We start from the raw sequence: 20,835 nt of genomic DNA on the forward strand, positions 1-20,835 counted from the left end.
TTTTTAAAGCCTTGATTGAGTAAAGAAGCATACTATGAATGAGATGAATCAATGCCGTAAAACGCCATATTTCCACAATTTTTTAATAGATTTGTCAAAACCTAGAGGCATTTGGACAAAATTTAACAGAGATTCTAAAGTTCACCCAGAAGGATAAACGAGTGATAACAGCAAATGATTTTTTACCCCCAAACAAGAGGCAAGGAGTCTTGCCCTATCAGGTCATTAACGTGTGAATAAACTACAACAATTAATGGGAAAATAGAACCAAACAGACATCACAGAAACTGATTCTGGTACATTAGAGACTAAGCATCGAATAAAGGGGGCACCACAGATGTGTGCGTAAAGGAAGTATTATTCAGTAAACAATCTGACTGTTAAAACTGTTAATATGTTTAAATCTCCATCTTCTGCTAAGATAAATTTCAAATGAAGTAAAGGGTTAATTTTTTTTTTAATTAAACCATAAAAATGGGGGGGAAGACATAAAAGATTATGTGATATAAATATATAATTGAGGGAATTCCCTGGTGGCGCAGTGGGTAAGAATCCGCCTGCCAATGCAGGGGACACAGGTTCGAGCCCTGGTGCAGGAAGATGCCACATGTCACAGAGCAACTAAGCCCGTGCGCCACAACTACTGAGCCTGTGCTCTACAACCTGTGAGCCACAACTACTGAGCCCACGTGCCACAACTACTGAAGCCCACGTGCCACAACTACTGAAGCCCGCGTGCCTAAAGCCCGTCTCCGCAACAAAAGAAGCCATCGCAGTGAGAAGCCCACGCACCACAACAAAGAGTAGCCCCCTCTCGCCGCACCTAGAGAAAGCCCGCACACAGCAACGAAGACCCAACACAGCCAAAAATAAAATAAAATAAATAAATTTATTTTTTTTAATATATATATAATTGAGATCCTGGATCTGAGAATAAAACAATGAAAAAAATACAAGGGAAAAGAGAGAGCATTTTGACTAGATAAAAATAATTTCTTCTGTATGCCAAAAATCCAGGCAAAACTTATATAAAGAACTCAAACAAATCACTAAGAAAAACACGGTTATCCCGCTAGGAAAAAAAATGGAGAACTGACAGGAACAAATTTTTCTCACAAGGAAAAAAATATAAATGACCAATAATGATCTTTAAAAATATTCAGTTTTACTAGTAGTAAAGAAGGCAAACTAAAGCAATGAGATACTATCTCTCTGCAATCAAACTAACTTTAAAATACATAAAATAACCATAATAATTCTGGCAGAGAACACTAAATTGAGCACCCTCAAATAGGGCTTTGGAATTTCTAATTCGTTCAAATTCCTGGAAAGTTATAGAGCGGTGTGTGTTAGCCTTTACAACGGGCACGCACTTTGACACTGAAACAGCACTTCTAGGAATCCCACCTAAAGAGTCTGTCAGAGTTTATCAAAGACTTCAGGACAAGAAGATTCATCACAGTGAGGACACGGAAAATACCTAAATATCTCAAAGGGAGGCCTAAAAAACAAATTCTGATATAATCAGAGGGTACAGTGTCATAGTCAAAAACCATGAGATGGGGAATCAAACAGCCTGAGTTCATATCCTACTTGGCCACACAGAAATTTTGTGAGCTTGAGCAACTGACTTAAACTCTTTGTGCCTTACTTTTCTTTGAATGTAAAATGGAGATAATAATTGTACCTACTCCATTGGTACAGGTAAAGCACTTAGAACAGTGCCCCAAATATTGAACAGTGTTCAATAAATGTCACTTAATATGTAATAAGTATTATATATATACACATATATTTATACATAATATACGATAAATGTCACATAATACTAAAAAATATTGTGATTTTTAATAATATGCAGACATTAAAAATTAATTTTAAAGTTTGATGCCACAGAGAAATGTTTATGATAAGTTAAAAAGCAGACTCCACCAACACTACACAACCTTTTCCAGAAAATAAAAGAGAAGGAAATACCTCCTATTTCATTGTATGGGCCCAGCAAAACCAGATGAAGATAGTACAAGAAAAGAAAACTAGGACTAATATCCTGGGTGATCACAGATGCAAAAGTCCTCAAGAAAATATGATCAATTCAAATCCAGGAAGATATACCATGAAAACCACTCCCCTGTCACCATATTAACCGTGTGAAGAAGAAAAACCATGGGATCAAACCATTTAATGCAGAAAAAGCATGTGATGAACTTCAATACCCACCTCTGATAAAAATTCTCAACAAACTAGGACTCCAGTGTCAAAACATTACATACTGTAGAATTCCATTTGTATGACATTCTAAAAACTATAGTGAACAGAAAACAATGGGTTTAGGGATGGGGGAGGGTGTGATTACAAAGGGATAGTTTGAGGGACTTTTGAGGGGTGATATTTCTGTTCTGCATCCTGTCAGCCAGTTCCACTATATGTTAGTTGCTTTTAATTTTAAAAGCAGGATTCAAGACACTATATACAGTATTACATCAATTTTAAAATATGTAAGGGAGGAAGTGTAACACAATGTTGGAAAACACTGAAACTGACCTGTCCTCATGCCCAGATTTATCAAAAGTAGGTTCAGTGAGTTTTCTTTCTGCACATACGCAAACAAACATTTGTGATTTCAAACGATCAAACCATAAAATCCCACACAGCAGGTCATTACTATCAGATTTTCAAAGCCAGGGTTGTTAAGGTCCTAGGAAACTTTGCTTTCTTTGGAACTCATGTTCAGATCACAGGCTAGAATCACAACATCAGGGATGAAAATAGTGGAAATCTCGTAAACTCAAAGACCCCTAACAAGAAAAATCAATGGATACTAATTTCCAAAACGACCAATCATTCTCACGGCTGTTATGAGGTGACTACCCAGGCAGAAGGTAAGCCAAAATGTTAACTTCCTCTTAAAGCAAGCTAAGAGTGCCCCGAGAACCAATATTTCTGAGTAAACAAGTCTCTTATTTGCTACAGGAAGTAGCTCACTCAAAAATTCCCTCATTTTCCCCATTTAGTGACCACACTGCATGCCATATAATTCCCAGCAAAATGCTGGGAATATATAAATGGGAATTCATATTTCTGAATTTGAAATAATTTCACCCAGGCAATCTGCATTAAATATATTTCTGATGTGACCTTTCTGCTGTTTTTTCCCTAAGTATTTACTAAGCAACGAGTCAGAAAACCAGGGTTCTGGCCCCAATTTAAATTCTCCTTCACATGAGTTTCCTCAAACATAAAATCAGATGTTAAAATACAAGGTCCCAAAGATTTCCATCTCCAATATTCTACAACAGCCAACAAATAATGGGGACAGCAGTGTTTCAAAGAGCATCTAAACTACTTGGAGGAACAAAGTACTTGAGTAAACTATTTTCACAGAGCACTCATTCGGAAATATTGTGCAAATGACAGAAAAAATTATTCATCAAGGAAACTGTTAGCTAGCCGTGCATGGCCTTTATCTGGCGGTTAGCTCAGGTTACTGTACCTGAAAGTAATCAAACAGCAGGGATTGAGAACCACCCACCAACGTCCGACCTAACTTCACTAATGCAAACTGACCTTCCTTACACTTGTCTCCCCTCCCAAAACTTACAAGCAGTCTTTGGAGTAGAACAACATTACTGGTGGTGGAATTTCCCTTAATTCTTTTTTTTTTTCTTTTTTTTTTAACATCTTTATTGGAGTATAATTGCTTTACAATGGTGTGTTAGGGTCTGCTGTATAACAAAGTGAGTCAGTTATACATAAATATATATCCCCATATCTCCTCCCTCTTGCGTCTCCCTCCCACCCTCCCTATACCACTCCTCTAGGTGGTCACAAAACACCGAGCTGATCTCCCTGTGCTATGCAGCTGCTTCCCACTAGCTATCTATTTCACATTTGGTAGTGTATATATGTCCATGCCACTCTCTCACTTCGTCCCAGCTTACCCCTCCCCCTCCCCATGTCCTCAAGCCCATTCTCTACATCTGTGCCTGTGTCTTTGTTCCTGTCCTGCCCCTAGGTTCTTCATAACCATTTTTTTTTTTTAGATTCCATATACATGTGTTAGCATACGGTATTTGTTTTTCTCTTTCTGACTTACTTCACTCTGTATGACACACTCTAGGTCCATCCACCTCACTACAAATAACTCAACTTTGTTTCTTTTTATGGCTGAGTAATACTCCATTGTATATATGTGCCACAGCTTCTTTATCCATTCATCTGTCGATGGACACTTAGGTTGCTTCCACGTCCTGGCTATTGTAAACAGTGCTGCAATGAACATTGTGGTACATGACTCTTTTTGAATTATGGTTTTCTCAGGGTATATGCCCAGTAGTGGGATTGCTGGGTTGTATAGTAGTTCTATTTGTAGTTTTTTAAGGAACCTCCATACTGCTCTCCATAGTGGCTGTATCAATTTACATTCCCACCAACAGTGCAAGAGGGTTCCCTTTTCTCCACACCCTCTCCAGCATTTATTGCTTGTAGATTTTTTAATGATGGCCATTCTGACTGGTGTGAGGTGATACCTCACCGTAGATTTGATTTGCATTTCTCTAATGATTAGTGATGTTGAGCATCCTTTCATGTGTTTGTTGGCAATCCGTATAGCTTCTTTGGAGAAATGTCTATTTAGATCTTCTCCCCATTTTTGGATTTGGTTGTTTGTTTTTTTGATATTGAGCTGTATGAGCTGCCTGTATATTTTGGAGATTAATCCTTTGTCAGTTGCTTCATTGGCAAATATTTTCTCCCATTCTGAGGGTTGTCTTTTCGGCATGTTTATGGTTTCCTTTGCTGTGCAAAAGCTTTTAAGTTTCATTAGGTCCCAATTCTTACTGTTGTTTTTATTTCCATTTCTCTAGGAGGTGGGTCAAAAAGGATCTTGCTGTGATGTATGCCATAGAGTGTTCTGCCTATGTTTTCCTCTAAGCGTATTATAGTGTCTGGCCTTATATTTAGTTCTTTAATCCATTCTGAGCTTATTTTTGTGCTTGGTGTTAGGAAGTGTTCTAATTTCATTCTTCTACATGTAGCTGTCCAGATATCCCAGCACCACTTATTGAAGAGGCTGTCTTTTCTCCATTGTATATTTTTGCCTCCTTTATCAAAGATAAGGTGGCCATATTCGTGTGGGTTTATCTCTGGTCTTTCTATCCTGTTCCATTGATCTATATTTCTGTTTTAGTGCCAGTACCATATTGTCTTGATTAGTGTAGCTTTGTAGTATAGTCTGAAGTCAGGGAGTCTGATTCCTCCAGCTCCGTTTTTCTTTCTCAAGATTGCTTTGGCTATTCGGGGTCTTTTGTGTTTCCATACAAATTGTGAAATTTTTTAGTCTAGTTCTGTGGAAAATGCCATTAGTAGTTTGATAGGGATTGCATTGAATCTGTAGATTGCTTTGAGTAGTATAGTCATTTTCACAATGTTGATTCTTCCAATCCAAGAACATGGTATATCTCTCCAACTGTTTGTATCATCTTTATTTTCTTTCATCAGTGTCTTACAGTTTTCTGCATACAGGTCTTCTGTCTCCATAGGTAGCTTTACTCCTAGGTATTTTATTCTTTATGTTGCAGTGATAAATGGGAGTGTTTCCTTAATTTCTCTTTCAGAATTTTCATCATTAGTATATAGGAATGCCAGAGATTTCTGTGCATTAATTTTGTATCCTGCTACTTTACCAAATTCTTTGATTAGCTCTAGTAGTTTTCTGGTAGCATATTTGGGATTCTCTATGTATAGTACCATGTCATCTGTAAACAGTGACAGTTTTACTTCTTCTTTTCTGAGTTGAATTCCTTTTATTGCTTTTTCTTTTCTGATTGCTGTGGCTAAAACTTCCAAAACTATGTCGAATAATAGTGGTGATAGTGGGAAGCCTTGTCTTGTTCCTGATCTTACTGGAAATGGTTTCAGTTTTTCACCATTGAGAATGATGTTGGCTGTGGGTTTGTCATATATGGCCTTTATCATGTTGAGGTAAGTTCCCTCTATACCTACTTTCTGGAGAGTTTTTTTGTTTTTTTGCTTGTTTTATTTGTGGTATGTGGGCCTCTCACTGTTGTGGCCCCCCTTGTTACGGAGCACAGGCTCCAGACGCGCAGGTCCAGCGTCCATGGCTCACGGGCCCAGACGCTCCGCTGCATGTGGGATCCTCCTGGACAGGGGTACAAACCCGTGTCCCCTGCATCGGCAGGTGGACTCTCAACCACTGCGCCACCAAGGAAGCCCACCTGGAGAGTTTTTATCATAAATGGGTGTTGAATTTTGCCAAAAGCTTTGTCTGCATCTACTTAGATGATCATATGGTTTTTATCCTTCATTTTGGTAAGATGGTTTATCACATTGATTGATTTGCATATATTGAAGAATCCTTGCATTCCTGGGATAAACCCCACTTGATCATGGTGTATGATCCTTTTAATGTGCTGTTGGATTCTGCCTGCTGGTATTTTGTTGAGGATTTTTGCATCTATGTTCATCAGTGATATTGGCCTGTAGTTTTCTTTTTTTGTGACATCTTTGGTTTTGGTCTCAGGGTGATGGTGGCCTCGTAGAATGAGTTTGGGAGCGTTCCTCCCTCTGCTATATTTTGGAAGATTTTGAGAAGGATAGGTGTTAGCTCTTCTCTAAATGTTTGACAGAATTCGCCTGTGAATCCATCTGGCCCTAGACTTTTGTTTGCTGAAGATTTTTAATCACAGTTTCAATTTCAGTGCTTGTGATTGGTCCGTTTATATTTTCTATTTCTTCCTGGTTCAGCCTCCGGAGGTTGTGTTTTTCTAAGAATTTGTCCATTTCGTCCAGGTTGTCAATTTTACTGGCATAGAGCTGCTTGTAGTAATATCTCTGATCCTTTGTATTTCTGCACTGTCAGTTGTTACTTTTTCATTTCTAATTCTTTGATTTGAGTTTTCTCCCTTTTTTTTTTGATGAGTCTCACTAATGGTTTATCAATTCTGTTTATCTTCTCAAAGAACCAGCTTTTAGTTTTACTGATCTTAGCTATTGTTTCCTTCATTTCTTTTTCATTTATTTCTGATCTGATCTTTATGATTTCTTCTGCTAACTTTGGGGGGGTTTTTGTTCTTCTTTCTATAATTGTTTTAGGTGTCAGTTAGGTTGTTGGAGATGCTTCTTGTTTCTTGAGGTAGGACTGTATTGCTATAAACTTCCCTCTTAGAACTGCTTTTGCTGCAACCCACAGATTTTGGGTCATCATGTTCTCATTGTCATTTGTTTCTAGGTATTTTTTGATTTCTTCAGTGATCTCTTTATTATTTAGTAGTGTATTGTTTGGCCTCCATGTGTTTGTATTTTTTACAGATTTTTTCCTGTAACCTCATAGCGTTATGGTCGGAAAAGATACTTCATACGATTTCAATTTTCTTAAATTTACCAAGGCTTGATTTGTGACCCAAGATGTGATCTATCCTGGAGAATGTTCCATGAGCACTTGAGAAGAAAGTGTATTCTGTTGTTTTTAGATGGAATGTCCTATAAATATCAATTAAGTCCATCTTGTTTAATGTATCATTTAAAGCTTGTGTTTCCTTATTTATTTTCATTTTGGATGATCTGTCCATTGGTGAAAGTGGGGTGTTAAAGTCCCCTACTATGATTGTGTTACTGTCGATTTCCCCTTTTATGGCTGTTAGCATTTGCCTTAATCATTGACGTGCTCCTATGCTGGGTGCATAAATATTTACAACTGTTATATCTTCTTCTTAGAAAGACCCCTTGATCATTATGTAGTGTCCTTCTTTGTCTCTTGTAATAGTCTTTATTTTAATAAAGTCTATTTTGTCTGATATGAGAATTGCTACTCCAGCTTTCTTTTGATTTCCATTTGCATGGAATATCTTTTTCCATCGCCTCACTTTCAGTCTGTATGTGTCCCTAGGTCTGAAGTGGGTCTCCTGTAGACAGCATATATACGGGTCTTGTTTCTGTATCCATTCAGCCAGTCTATGTCTTTTGGTTGGAGCATTGAATCCATTTACATTTAAGGCAGTTATCGATATGTATGTTCCTATTACCATTTTCTTAATTGTTTTGTGTTTGTTATTATAGGTCTTTTCCTTCTCTTGTGCTTCCTGCCTAGAGAAGTTCCTTTAGGATTTGTTGTAAAGCTGGTTTCGTGGTGCTGAATTCTCTTAGCTTTTCCTTGCTTGTAAAGCTTTTGATTTCTCCGATGAATCTGAACAAGATCCTTGTGGGGTAGAGTAATCTTGGTTGCAGGTTTTTCTCTTTCATCACTTTAAATATGTCCTGCCACTCCCTTCTGGCCTGCAGAGTTTCTGCAGAAAGATCAGCTGTTAACCTTATGGGGATTCCCTTGTATGTTATTTGTTGCTTTTCCCTTGCTGCTTTTAATATTTTTTCTTTGTATTTAATTTTTGGTAGTTTGATTTATATGTGTCTTGGCATGTTTTTCCTTGGGTTTATCCTGTATGGGACTCTCAGTGCTCCCTGGACTTGATTGACTATTTCCTTTCCCATATAAGGGAAGTTTTCAACTATAATCTCTTCAAATATTTTCTCAGTCCCTTTCTTTTTCTCTTCTTCTTCTGGGACCCCTATAATTCGAATGTTGGTCCATTTAATGTTGTCCCAGAGGTCTCTGAGACTGTCCTCAATCCTTTTCGTTCTTTTTTCTTTATTCTGCTCTGCAGTAGTTATTTCCACTATTTTATCTTCCAGGTCACTTATCCGTTCTTCTGCCTCAGTTATTCTGCTATTGATTCCGTCTAGAGAATTTTAAATTTCATTTATTGTGTTGTTCATCATTGTTTGCTCTTTAGTTCTTCTAGGTCCTTGTTAAACGTTTCTTGTATTTTCTCCATTCTGTTTCCAAGATTTTGGATCATCTTTAGTATCATTACTCTGAATTCTTTTTCCGGTAGACTGCCTATTTCCTCTTCATGTGTTTGGTCTGCTGGGTTTTTACCTTGCTCCTTCATCTGCTGTATATTTTTCTGCCTTCTCATTTTGCTTAACTTACTGTGTTTGGGGTTTCCTTTTTGCAGGCTGCAGGTTCGTAGTTCCTGTTGTTTTTGGTGTCTGCCCCCAGTGGGTGAGGTTGGTTCAGTGGGTTGTGTAGGCTTCCTGGTGGAGGAGACTGGTGCCTGTGTTCTGGTGGATGAGGCTGGATCTTGTCTTTCTGGTAGGCAGGTCCACGTCTGGTGGTGTGTTTTGGGGTGTCTGTGGACTTATTATGATTTTAGGCAGGCTCTCTGCTAATGGGTGGGGTTGTGTTCCTGTCTTGCTAGTTGTTTGGCAGAGGATGTCCAGCACTGTAGCCTGCTGGTCGTTGAGTGCAGCTGAGTCTTAGCGTTGAGATGGAGATCTCTGAGAGAGCTTTCATCGTTTGCTATTACGTGGGGCAGGGAGGTCTCTGGTGAACCAATGTCCTGAAGTTGGCTCTCCCACCTCAGGGGCTCAGGCCTGACACCAGGCTGGAGCTCCAAGACTCTGTCAGCCACACGGCCAGGTATGTGGGGAATTTCTTGCCTTTTGGGAAGTCTGAGGTCTTCTGCCAGCGTTCAATAGGTGTTCTGTAGGAACTATTCCACATGTAGGTGTATTTCTGATGTATTTGTGGGGAGAAAGGTGATCTCCACATCTTACTCCTCTGCCATCTTCAATCTCTCCCTTAATTATTAAAGTTATAATTTTCTAATTAGCTTTATTTGGGGAGTAGGTGATAGAAGTTACTTAACATGACTGTTCCGTTTGTACAAAAAGGTACATGAAGTGTGTGTGGTTATAAAAGGGCAACACAAGTTATCCTTGTGATGTTGAATCAGTCCAATATTTTGACTGGGTTGGTTACAGGAACCTACCCAGGTGATAAAACTGGATAGAATGTAATACACACACGCACGTGGGCGCACATGCACTGGAAAAAGAAACGGGAAATCTGAATAAGGTTCATGGGTTGCATCACTGTTGCTACTCTGGTTATGACATTATACTCAAGTTTTGCAAGAATGTTACCATCGGAGGACACATACAAGGGATCTCTTTGTATTCTCTCTTACAACTGCAGTGAATCTACAATTATCCCTACACAGAAAATTCAATTAATAAAAAAGGATATGGTAAAAAACTATGCCTTCCCCCTACCCTGACCATTAGCCATCCGAGGAGGCAACAATTCTTACCAGTTTCATATGCATAGGAGTTAAAAGAAAGAAAAGGAGGAGGGCAGGAAGGGAGGAGGGGAGGGAGGGCGGGAGACTTCAAGCAGCTTGGGATCTGTCCTGCAATGTATCAAAATAAATTGTCAGCTCCTTCATACTCACAACTGCCCTTGAGTATAGAAGTGTTTCTGCTGAACGACCCCCTACATACACACAACCCCCACTTCATCTCCACTGGATTCGCAGAAGTAACCAGGTCTTTGCCCACAGGACAGGGCACTGGGTGACCCTCCTCTGGGAAATCTCACCAACCCATGATAAAGATCTAAAACTAGAGAAAGGAGCATTGCCCAGTGACATGGCCCAGTCAGATCACCTTACAGAGGCACCATGAGCAGACCCTCCTATGTGCATAGTTCCCAATCCTCTTGTTAATGGCCTCACTTAAATATGAGTAGAGGCCAAAGATCCCTTGACATAAGAAGAAAGCACATAATATGAAAAATAACAACAAACAGACAACAGCAACTTGGAGAGAGTCCATACAAAGAAAAGAAAACCTCGAAAACTACTATTAATATACTTTGGGGGGCTTCCCTGGTGGCGCAGTGGTTGAGAGTCCGCCTGCCGGTGCAGGGGACGCAGGTTCGTGCCCCGGTCCGGGAAGATCCCACATGCCGCGGAGAGGCTGGGCCCGTGAGCCATGGCCGCTGAGCCTGCGCGTCCGGAGCCTGAGCTCTGCAATGGGAGAGGCCACAACAGTGAGAGGCCCGTGTACCGCAAAAAAAAAAAATAAATAAATAAATAAATAAATATATATATATATATATATATATATATATATATATATATATGTATATATATACACATACACACACACACACACACTTTGGGATATAAGAAATTATACTGTATTGATGAGGCAGAACAGGATGGTACTAAAAATAATTTTCAGAGGAAAAAGGAGCTCTTGGAAGTTAAAAATATGACGGCAGAAATCAAAAGCTCAGCATAAGAATTAGAAGGTATGGCTAAGAAAACCTAAAGAAATTAGAGTAAAAGGATGAGAAAGAAACAGGAGAGAAGAGATAAGAAAATCAGAAGATCAATGCAGGAAGTCAAACACCCAAATAATAGGTAATCCAGAAAGAGTAAAGAGAGAATTTAGGATGGAGGAAATAACAAAAGACAAGTTCCCAGACCTGAAGGACTAAGTTTCCAGATTAAAAGAACCAGGCAAGTGTACCCAGGAAAATGCGTGAAAACAGAACCTCAGCAGTCATCTAATTGTGATATGACTGAACATCAGGAACAAAGCAAAGAGCACACACGCTTTTAGAGGGGAAAAAACAGGTTTCATACAAAACAGTTAAAAACTAGGACAGCGTCAGACTTCTCAGAGGCAACACCAGAGGCTGGAAGAGCCATGCCTTCAAAATTCTAAAGCAAATGTGCTCCAACCCAAACCCTTGATGCAACCTAAAGATCTTCTAAGTGTGGGGAGAGAATTAATATATTTTCATGTCCACAATGTCTCAAACCTTTGTTTTGTTATTTCCACAGCCCCTGTCTTAGGAGGCACCATGAGTGTGTGATCCCAAAACTGCATACCAAAAATGAAGGAATAAACCAAGAGAGACACATGTGTGAGTTCCAGGAAAATCCCAATGCCCAGGCTACACCCTGGAGCATAACATCACAATCCCTGGGGGGGCAGGACCCAGACGTGAGGTTTACAGTTCCCCGGTGATTACAACAGGCACAGAAGATTGAGACCCACAGAACTAACCAAAGGTACAATTTTCACCCCCATGCATAACCTCACAGACCTTTATCTGTAGCAACTACTTATAATCTTGACTTTCAATCATCAGCTATATTCCACCTAGATGTCCTACCAGTAATCGAAGTCAAAATGTCCAAAAATGTGTATTTCATGTTCTTTCTTAAAAATGGCACTAATAAAAAAAACTAAAAACAGAGTTACCCTATGATCCAGCAATCCCACTCTTGGGCATATAATTGGAGAAAATGCTAATTCGAAAAGATACATGCACCCCAGTGTTCACTGCAGCACTATTTGCAACAGCCAAGACTTGGAAACAACCTAAATGTCCAGTAGAGTAGTGGATAAAGACGTAGATATATACAATGGAATACTACTCAGCCATTAAAAAGAATGAAATAATGCCATTTGCAGCAACGTGGATGGACCCAGAGATTATCATACTAAGTGAAGTAAGCCAAACAGAGAAAGACAAATATCATTTAGTATCACTTATATGTGAAATCTAAAAAAAAAGATACAAATGAACTTATTTACAAAACAGAGACAGGCTCACAAACACAGAAAACAAACTTATGGTTATCAAAGGGGCAACGGGCTGGGGGAGGGATAAATTAGGAGTATGGGATTAACAGATACAGACTACTATTTATAAAATAAACAACAAGGTCCTACTGTAATGCACAGGGAATTATATTCAATATCTTGGAATAAACTATAATGGAAAAGAATCTAAAAAAGAATATATAAAAAAATGGTGCTTGTGAGTTCTTGATGTCCACTGTGACGCCCCCTTTCTACTGGTCGCCCATGCCCTTTGTTCTTAGGTCAAAATTCTGCGCAAGAAACCTGTTTGTTACTTCCTGTCCTTCACAAGTTCAGTTTCATGTCACCAAAGTGAAAATGACTTCTGCTCAGGCCAAACAATGCAGAAAGCACAAAGAGAAAAATGAAAAGAAAAATACAAAGTTGCAATGCGAAATTCCCCTGAACTAGGTCACTGATGAGCTGACTTTATCTGTTCCCCCTCTCCCAGAAATGAAGAGTGACTGACAAGCAAGAATAATGGCTGGATCTCACCGTTTGAATAAGCAACTTGTATGGGTCTGGACAGCTCCAGAAATGACAAGGGCCCTTCCCCTGCTCCCTGGAACACTCAGCTAAACTCTACGCTCTAGATTCACAGGGTCAGAACCAACCTGCTCCATGGTCACGGACGGGTCCAGGCAAGCTGCATTTCTATCCAAGTCTCAAATACCCCTGCACTCGCATTCTCGTGCCACCTCTCCCGTTTCTACACATGGATCTCGTTAAAAGGCTGAGGCTTCATGGAGGGTCTGTGCCTGACACCTGATCAACCTGCTGCAGTCTCCCACCATGCTGGGTACCAATGTATCTACATCTTCACCTGCAGTAAATGAGAGAAGTGGTCTCCCTTGCACCTTTGCCAACACTCCATTTTCACTTTTGCTAGTCCGATATTGAAAAATGATAACCCCTAATTTTAAAATTTAGATATCTCTGGTTACTATCAAGGCTGAGGATTTTTACTTGTGTCTCTTGGCCATCTGCAATTTGTTTGGTTGGTTTTGCAAATTCCCTTCCCATTTCTTTTACCTATTTTTCTATAAGTTTGTTTTTGTCTTCCATTCTTCACCAACCTAATTCCTTTATTTTCCAGGTTCCAGCTTCTCCTGATCACCAGCATCTCCTCCATGCCATGTTGTATTTCTCATTTGAATTCTTGAAAATTAGCTGTTCAACGCCTCTCTTCCCACTAAAGTCTGAGCATCACGAGGATACTCTGGGTATCCGTCTCAGACACAGCTGTCACCCCAGCCACATGTTTACTGAATGAAGGAGACAAGGTCCCTGTGTCTTACACCAGTCGGGTCTGGGAAGAAACTGCTGCTGTTAAGGGAGTTTCATAAGGGACCGTTTACAAAGGTGGGGGCAGGGTTGGGAAGACCAGTGAGGGAGGGTGAAGCCCCCAGGACGCACAACAGTGAAGAGCATCACCAGCCCAGGGATGAGGATGAAGAGAGAACAGCAGGTAGACTGAGACCTAACAGGAGGAGGAAGTCTGGAAGATGCCATCCAAGTCTGGGAAATCATGACTCCATGGTTTAAACTGCCCAAAGATACCCATCACCGCTTCACTCATAGAAAACCTTCTTCCACTGAATCCTCAATCCTTGAAATTCTCAAATCCCACACGAGGACACCATGTTTGAGGCCACTGCAAACGAGAAACAAAAACCACTGCCAAATAAGCTCTACAGAAACTGAAGGCAGGAAGAGGCGAGAAAACTCGAATTCCCTTCTTGGCAGGACTACCCATTGGCTCTGCGACTTCAGGGACATTTTCTGAACTCCCCGGACCTTAGTTCCCTCATTATAAAAGTCTACATACTGTTATTTCCCCCTCTGAAATTGTTTTGCTCAAGGAAGAGAAATCTCCTTAAGGAAAAAGAGCGTTGCCAAAATCCTATCCTATCAGCCAACTTCCACCAGGCCTTGGAATCCTTAGCAAATGGCTGGTTTTGCAAATCTTTTGGCTTTGCCAACCCTCCAAGGTAAAAAAAAATCTTCCCACAAGGATTTAAGGCTCACAAGGGGAGGAAATCTTTGAGAAAAATCTGGGTTGATGAGCAGCTAAGAAAAGCCAGGAGGAAGGAGACACATCTATATATGTTTAGGCAGAAAATAGAAAAGGTTGAAAAGGAATGTTTTTCTAAAATACTGCTTCTATGAAAGCAACCTTCTGTTACTCCTTTACTCCCGAGTCAACTGAAAAAGGCAGTGTGATTCCCATTTTCTATTCGAGTCCTCCTAGGCTGGGGCTAGGGATGCAGAGGCACGCAGCTCTGATGCAGGCAGGCTTGAATTCAAACCCTGCCACTTAATGAAGTGGCTCTGATGGAGGCTCTCACCTTTCTCAGCTCAGGGTCAGTCCACGAAAAATGGGTAACAACACTGAATGTGCTGGATTGGAGGCAGAATTAGAAGTCATGAAAATACAGTGTGCCTGTAAGTGGGCCTCTGATATGCAGTCGCTAGGTTTTATCACAGGCACTGTCGCTCAGACATCAAAACAGCTTCCGTACTTAACAAATGCCTTTTGAGCATCTACTCTGGGTGGTGTGATGGGGTGACAAAGGTGAGGAAAGGTCACAGGATCCCTGACCTCCTGGAGCTTAGACTCTGGTGAAGAGGAGATGGTACTCAAATCATAAGCAAAGAAACACATAATTGCCAACAAAATGCGACAAAGGTAAAACAGAGTGTGTTCAGAGAGCAAACAGACCAGTGGGGGACCTGGTCTAGTCCGGAAGCTCTTGGGCCTGGAAGTGAAGGATGCAGGCTGAACTAGCTGGGGTGATAACAGTGGGACCAGCAGGCGCTAGAGGTCTAGGGCCAGAAGCATCCCCTTTCTGAGGAGCAGAAGAAAGGCCTTAGCGGTGATGCACGGACAGGGGAGGGCAGGGAGGGAAGAAAGAGCTGGAGAGTCCAGCCAGGCCTCCCAGGAAGCCACAGGAGGGACCGAAAGGTCATGGTCAGGGTCTTCTGAGGGGCGGGGAGCCACAAAGCTAAATGCGAGCTCTCAGCTCTGCAACTGAAATGTGCAGTTCAAATCCCCACTGCAGCCGCTCTTCAAATATCATCTCTGGACCCAACCAGGTAAGGCGAGCAGCATGACTGGACGGTATTTCAATAGAAATTGTATACACACACACACACACACACACACACGTACACACATGTACATATATGTGCACACATACACACGTATGTGCACACATATATACATGCACATATGCGTACACACGCATAAATACACATATATACATGCGCACATATAAGCATACGTACATACATACAGATGCACATACACGCATATACATACACACACGTATATATGTGTGTGTGCATATATGTATGTATTATTTGCCTCTTACCATCTTGGGGAATGTCTACAATCACTCCTAAGTTATCATCCTTTTAAGATCCTGGTTTTCCAAAGATGGCCACAACAGCATCTCCCATCACATGCGCTCACCTTACCATGTACCCTGACAATCCTCCATGGAGTAAGTGGTGGCATCAATGTCCCCTCTCCTCGAACTCGGGTTGACATGTCACTGCCCTAACCAACAGAAAATAGTGGCAGTGGCACTATGCAACACCTGAGGCTGACATAAAAATGCCAGGCACGTCCACCTTGTTCTCCTGGACCCCAGCTGCCACGCTCTGGGGAAGTTCAACCAAGGCACGTGGAGAGGCCATATGGAGAGGCCACACGTAGGTGTTCCGGTTGACAGCCCAGCTGAGGATCCAGCCAACAACCCTCATCAACCCCAGACACGGTAGTGATGTTGCCTCCAAACGACTGCAGACCCAGCCGCCAAGTCCCCCAGGCCTTCAGTGTCTCCAGCTGAGGCCCCAGACATCATGGAACAGAGGCATCCCCACTAGGCCCTGACCAAGTCCTTGACACAAAGTATCCTTGAGTAAAAACATGGAAGAGTCGTTTTACACCACTATTTGGGGGTGATCTGTTATGTAGCAACAGCAACTGAGCCAGAAAGTATCTCAAGGTTTATACGTATATACCTGTGTATGACTGTCCTTTTTCACTATTCACCACCCTAGGGACCTTTAGGAGGGGATGTCTAATTACTCCCAAGTTAGGACCTCTGGGCTTTGTCCACACCACTTACGGAAAAAGAGGACCAGGTTTCTTACTGCAAAGAAAAATTTAACACTTTTATTAAACTACTCAAAACATACAAAGTGATCCATTCACACTGCAAAAAAATAAAAGAAAACCGCATTAGCAAATCTGACACCTTATTTCAACTGCCTCTGAAAACAGATCAAAACCAAGATCTTCATCAACAACAACTAAATAGGGCACCGAGGGCTCTTCTTTCCTTGTCCACCACTGGAAGCTCAAGTGTCTGCAGCTTCAAGGAGGCAACGCATAGAAAGGGGACTTAGCCCAGGGCCTGGCACTTAAGAGCCTGCCAAATTCCGGTTAATATTATTATTGCTTTTGTTGTTGTGGGAATTAACATTTTTCTTGATTCCAGCGCTAATTCTTCCTGACTTAAGCTTAACAGTGCTCCTGTCCCATCTGAGCAGGGAAGAATCTATACTGAGTTTGGTTAGATGTCCTGAAAGGGATCTCCGATTCCATACAATTAGAAATGTTATACAAGATTATATAACATAACTTCCACACATCTCTATTCTGGTTTGGTAAAAGAACTGTCCTTTTTATTTAAAAAAAAGAAAAATCAATATATGTTAGAAAAGAGGCTTCTGAGAAATAACACTTAATCACTGCGTGGTTTTCAAGGTGAATACATAAAAATATCACCTTTGCTAATCATGAAGGTACCCCCCCATGTGGTTATATAAATATTACAAAGCTGCACCCAGATTGTGGCATGAATACCAGGGGACACAGGTGGGATCAAAGAGCCAGGTCACTTCAGGTTGGTTTCTTCCTCTGCTCCCCAACTGCTGTGTGACCTTAAGCGAATCACTTGGCCTCTCCAAGTCTCCGGTGCCTTTAATACAAGGCTAAATTCCAAACACTTTAGCCATACTGAAGGATCCTCAAGTACAGCATCCCCCACGTTTCCGGGGTAAAAGTCATTATTCAGATGGTTACGTATGCTGAATGGCAACCCCTCAAGCAAAATAATCACTTGCAGATTCACACACATTAATCACTATCTTAAAAAATTATCTCGAAAAACCTGGGCCTTGCGAAATCTTGCTGTGCATCGTGTAATGAAATTATCAATATCTAGTGGAAGAAAAGGTGATCTGAGCCAGAATTACAACTAGTATGCCATCCGCCGGCCCGATGGCACACACTCCCCCCACTGACGTTCACTGTTATCTTCAGTTACTGGGCTGGGGGTCTTCTCAAGCGCCACATGTATGGGAGCGGGTGGAGAGGCAGAAGGAGAATGTGGATGGGGACTCCCTGGCAGTTCAGTGGTTAGAACTCTGTGCTTCCACTGCAGGGGGCACGGGTTCGATCCCTGGTCGGGGAACTAAGATCCCGCATGCTGAGCACATGGTGCGGCCAAGAAAAATAAAATAAAAGAATGTGGATGGAAGGAAGGAGAAGACAGATCAAGGGAAGGTATGGAGGAAAGGGCTGTGCATGAGTCCCTAACAGGAACATTTCTGTCCGTCTCCAAATGACATCTAGTCACCAAGTTTCAAGCTTGCTGAGTGTCTGACACCCCCTCCCTCCGAACATCCCAGCTTTCCCAGGGCCCAGGCAGCCCCCTGCCACTGACGGACTTAACCATCTGGGTCACATCCTCTATCCAGAAAAATGTCTTTTGTAGCCTTGAAAGTGGTGGAATTCGATGGCTCAGAGAACCCCAACCTGCAGGAAAATGGCCGGCATGTAAGTGACTTGGAACTCCCCTTTCCAAAGGTGGCATGAAGTACAGACTGGCTCTGCACTCATCAAAACTGAGAAGATGAAAAGGGGGTTAATGAAAACCCTCTTTCTGAGAATCAGCCAGGAACTGCTTTTGACAGGTCAGACTCTGCCCTTGGAGAGGTCGAGCCTCCCTCACCCGGCACGGTCACCTTCCTGATGGCAGTCCTCGTGGCCAGAGAGTCTGGGATCCAGGAGAAATGGAGAGAACCCGGGAGTCTCAAGGGCTCCACCAAAGACCAGGACAGGCTCTCTCCTTTTACCATATATGCTGAAGTCGGCTAAGACCTGGACCAAGACCGACCATCTGCTTTCCCCACCAGGCACGAGACAGTCAACTGGGGGAGGTCCCTATTTTAATTGATAGCACCCTTAAAAATATTTGACCATCACTATCCAAATGCCTTCACTCTGCACTTCGTAACACCTTGTATTGGAGCTCCGTCTATCTTAACACCAAAGCCTGTATCTGGAACTGCTTTTCCTCACGACCATTTCCATGGCTGTTTTCCCAGGAACCGTGCCACTTGAATGGCCGGGACATAAAACCGTTTTACAACAGTTATTCTTCCAAGACTTTCCTCCGTTTCTTTGACAGCTGCACACCCAGGCTCCAAACTCTTTACCGTGGACAACTGTTCTGAGCACATTCCTCCACCAGGCCTATTTCAGCTCAAGAAAGGCCAAGGACAAAAATAAGACAAAAGTTGTGGGTAAAGGGGGCTCCCACCGCAGGGCACCCTGAGAGCAGTGAACAGAATGAGGGACAGTCCAGCCTAATGGCTTCTTCCCTGGCTGCAAATCCACAAAAGGGATCCGTCTTCCCAGCGAGTGGTCAATGGAAGAGAACCAGTCCCAAACCCTAGCCGGGGGCCAGCACTTTTTTCCTATCAGGAGTTCCCCGCACCTGTTCTGGAAAGGCGGGGATGGAGCTTCCTACCCGGTCCATCCCGCCTGAGAGGTTTCGAGAACTGTATGCTCACCAGTCAACCAGCCCTCCCTCCACAAGCCAAGGAGTACTCAGGTGGTCACGGCGCACAGGGGCCCGAAGCTCACCAGGACAACTTTATTACTGGCCACGGGGCACTCGTTTAGGGGAACCGTCCCCGCCGCCGCCCCCAGTGCCTCCAGCTCGTGGCAGGAAGGGCAGAGCCGGGAGGCACAGGTGAGGGTTCCCAGGGCAGCTAGGCGCCCAGCGTGCCTGACGCGGCCCCACCGCGTGGTCCTCGCCTCCGGGGCCCCCTCCGAGGAGCAGGGGGGCGTCCTCGGCCCGGCACCCCCGCCCGCCGGCCCGGCCGGGGAGCCCGGCACCGCCGGAGCCGCAGCGCCCACTCGGGGCGGGCGGCGAGCACTCACCGTCGTGGTCCTGCATGCTCGACAGCGACCAGAGCAGCAGCGCCACCAGGGCCAGGAAGCCTATCTGGCTCAGCAGAAGGTCCCTCCGGCGGCTCCGGCGACGCTCGCGCTCCTCCTCGTCGGGCGACGGCATCCTCTTCGGGCGGCAGGGCAGCGGCCCCGGCTGGGGCCCCGGCGGGCGGCGGCCGCTCCGGTCGCGGGCGGCCGCGGCAGGCACGGCGGCTGGAGGCAGCTCCGCGCTCGGCGGCGGCGGCGGCGGCGGCGCGTCCTCGCTGCGCTCCCGCCCGGCGGCCGCCGCCTCCTCTTCTTCCTCCTCGCGGCCGCCGCGGGTCTCCCGGTCTTCGTCCTCGTCGTCGCTGTCGCTCAGTCCCTCCTCTTCCTCCTCCTCCTCCTTGTCGCCGCCGGCCCGCGCCGCAACCTCCCGGCGCTCGGGGTCCCCGTCCTCCTCGCGCTCCATGGCTCCCACGCTCGGCGTCCGCGCTCGGCCTCGGGCGGCGGCGCGGCGGGGGCGGCGGGGGCGGCGGGGGCGGCCGGGAGGCGGGGGCGGCGGCAGCCGAGGAGGAGGAGCGGGGAGGACCGGCGGGAGGAGGACCCGCCGCGGGCCAACGCGGCCGGCGGGCGAGGCCACCGGGGCTGCTCCGGCCTCGCGGGCTGCGGGAGCGCGTCGCGGGGCCGTCCGCCTACTCCATGGTCCGCGCGCGGGGCCGGGGCCGAGCGGGGCCGAGCGCGCCGGGAGCTCGGGGCAAGGCGGCAGCCTGCGGCGACGCGGCGGCTCGGGCTCGGGCGCGGGCGCGGGCGGGGGGCAGCGGCGGGGACGCGGCGGCGCTGGCCAGCCTGGCGGAGAGGGGGCGCGTGGGGAGGAGACTGAGCCGGGGAGGGAGCCCCGCGCGCGGTCCTGCGCTCGTGCCGGCGCGGGAGGCCCCCTCTCGGGACACACGCGCAGCCGAGAGGCAGCTTTCTGGGAAAAAGGGTTCGCCCGAAACTTTCGGAGGAGCCGAGCGTCTCTCCGGCCCCCTCCCCACCCTGTGCCCGGAGAGGGGCGCCGCGAGTGCGCTTGGGTGCGCGCGCCCGGC

General features: G+C 44.4%; 1 protein-coding gene across 2 annotated transcripts in view; it reads right to left on the bottom strand.

Moving 5' to 3' along the window:
* Positions 1 to 20,233, bottom strand: part of SLC24A3 (solute carrier family 24 member 3) — a 465,113-nt gene extending 444,880 nt beyond the window's left edge. For both annotated transcript variants that reach the window (XM_032606684.1, XM_032606683.1), the window contains exon 1: positions 19,763 to 20,233. In XM_032606684.1, the coding sequence (XP_032462575.1) occupies positions 19,763 to 20,219 (457 nt within the window). In that variant the 5' untranslated portion in view covers positions 20,220 to 20,233. The remainder of the gene's footprint in view (positions 1 to 19,762) is intronic.
* Between the last annotated feature and the right edge of the window lie 602 nt (positions 20,234 to 20,835).

This window comes from Phocoena sinus, chromosome 15 (assembly GCF_008692025.1).
Source record: "Phocoena sinus isolate mPhoSin1 chromosome 15, mPhoSin1.pri, whole genome shotgun sequence".
Lineage (NCBI taxonomy): Eukaryota > Metazoa > Chordata > Mammalia > Artiodactyla > Phocoenidae > Phocoena > Phocoena sinus.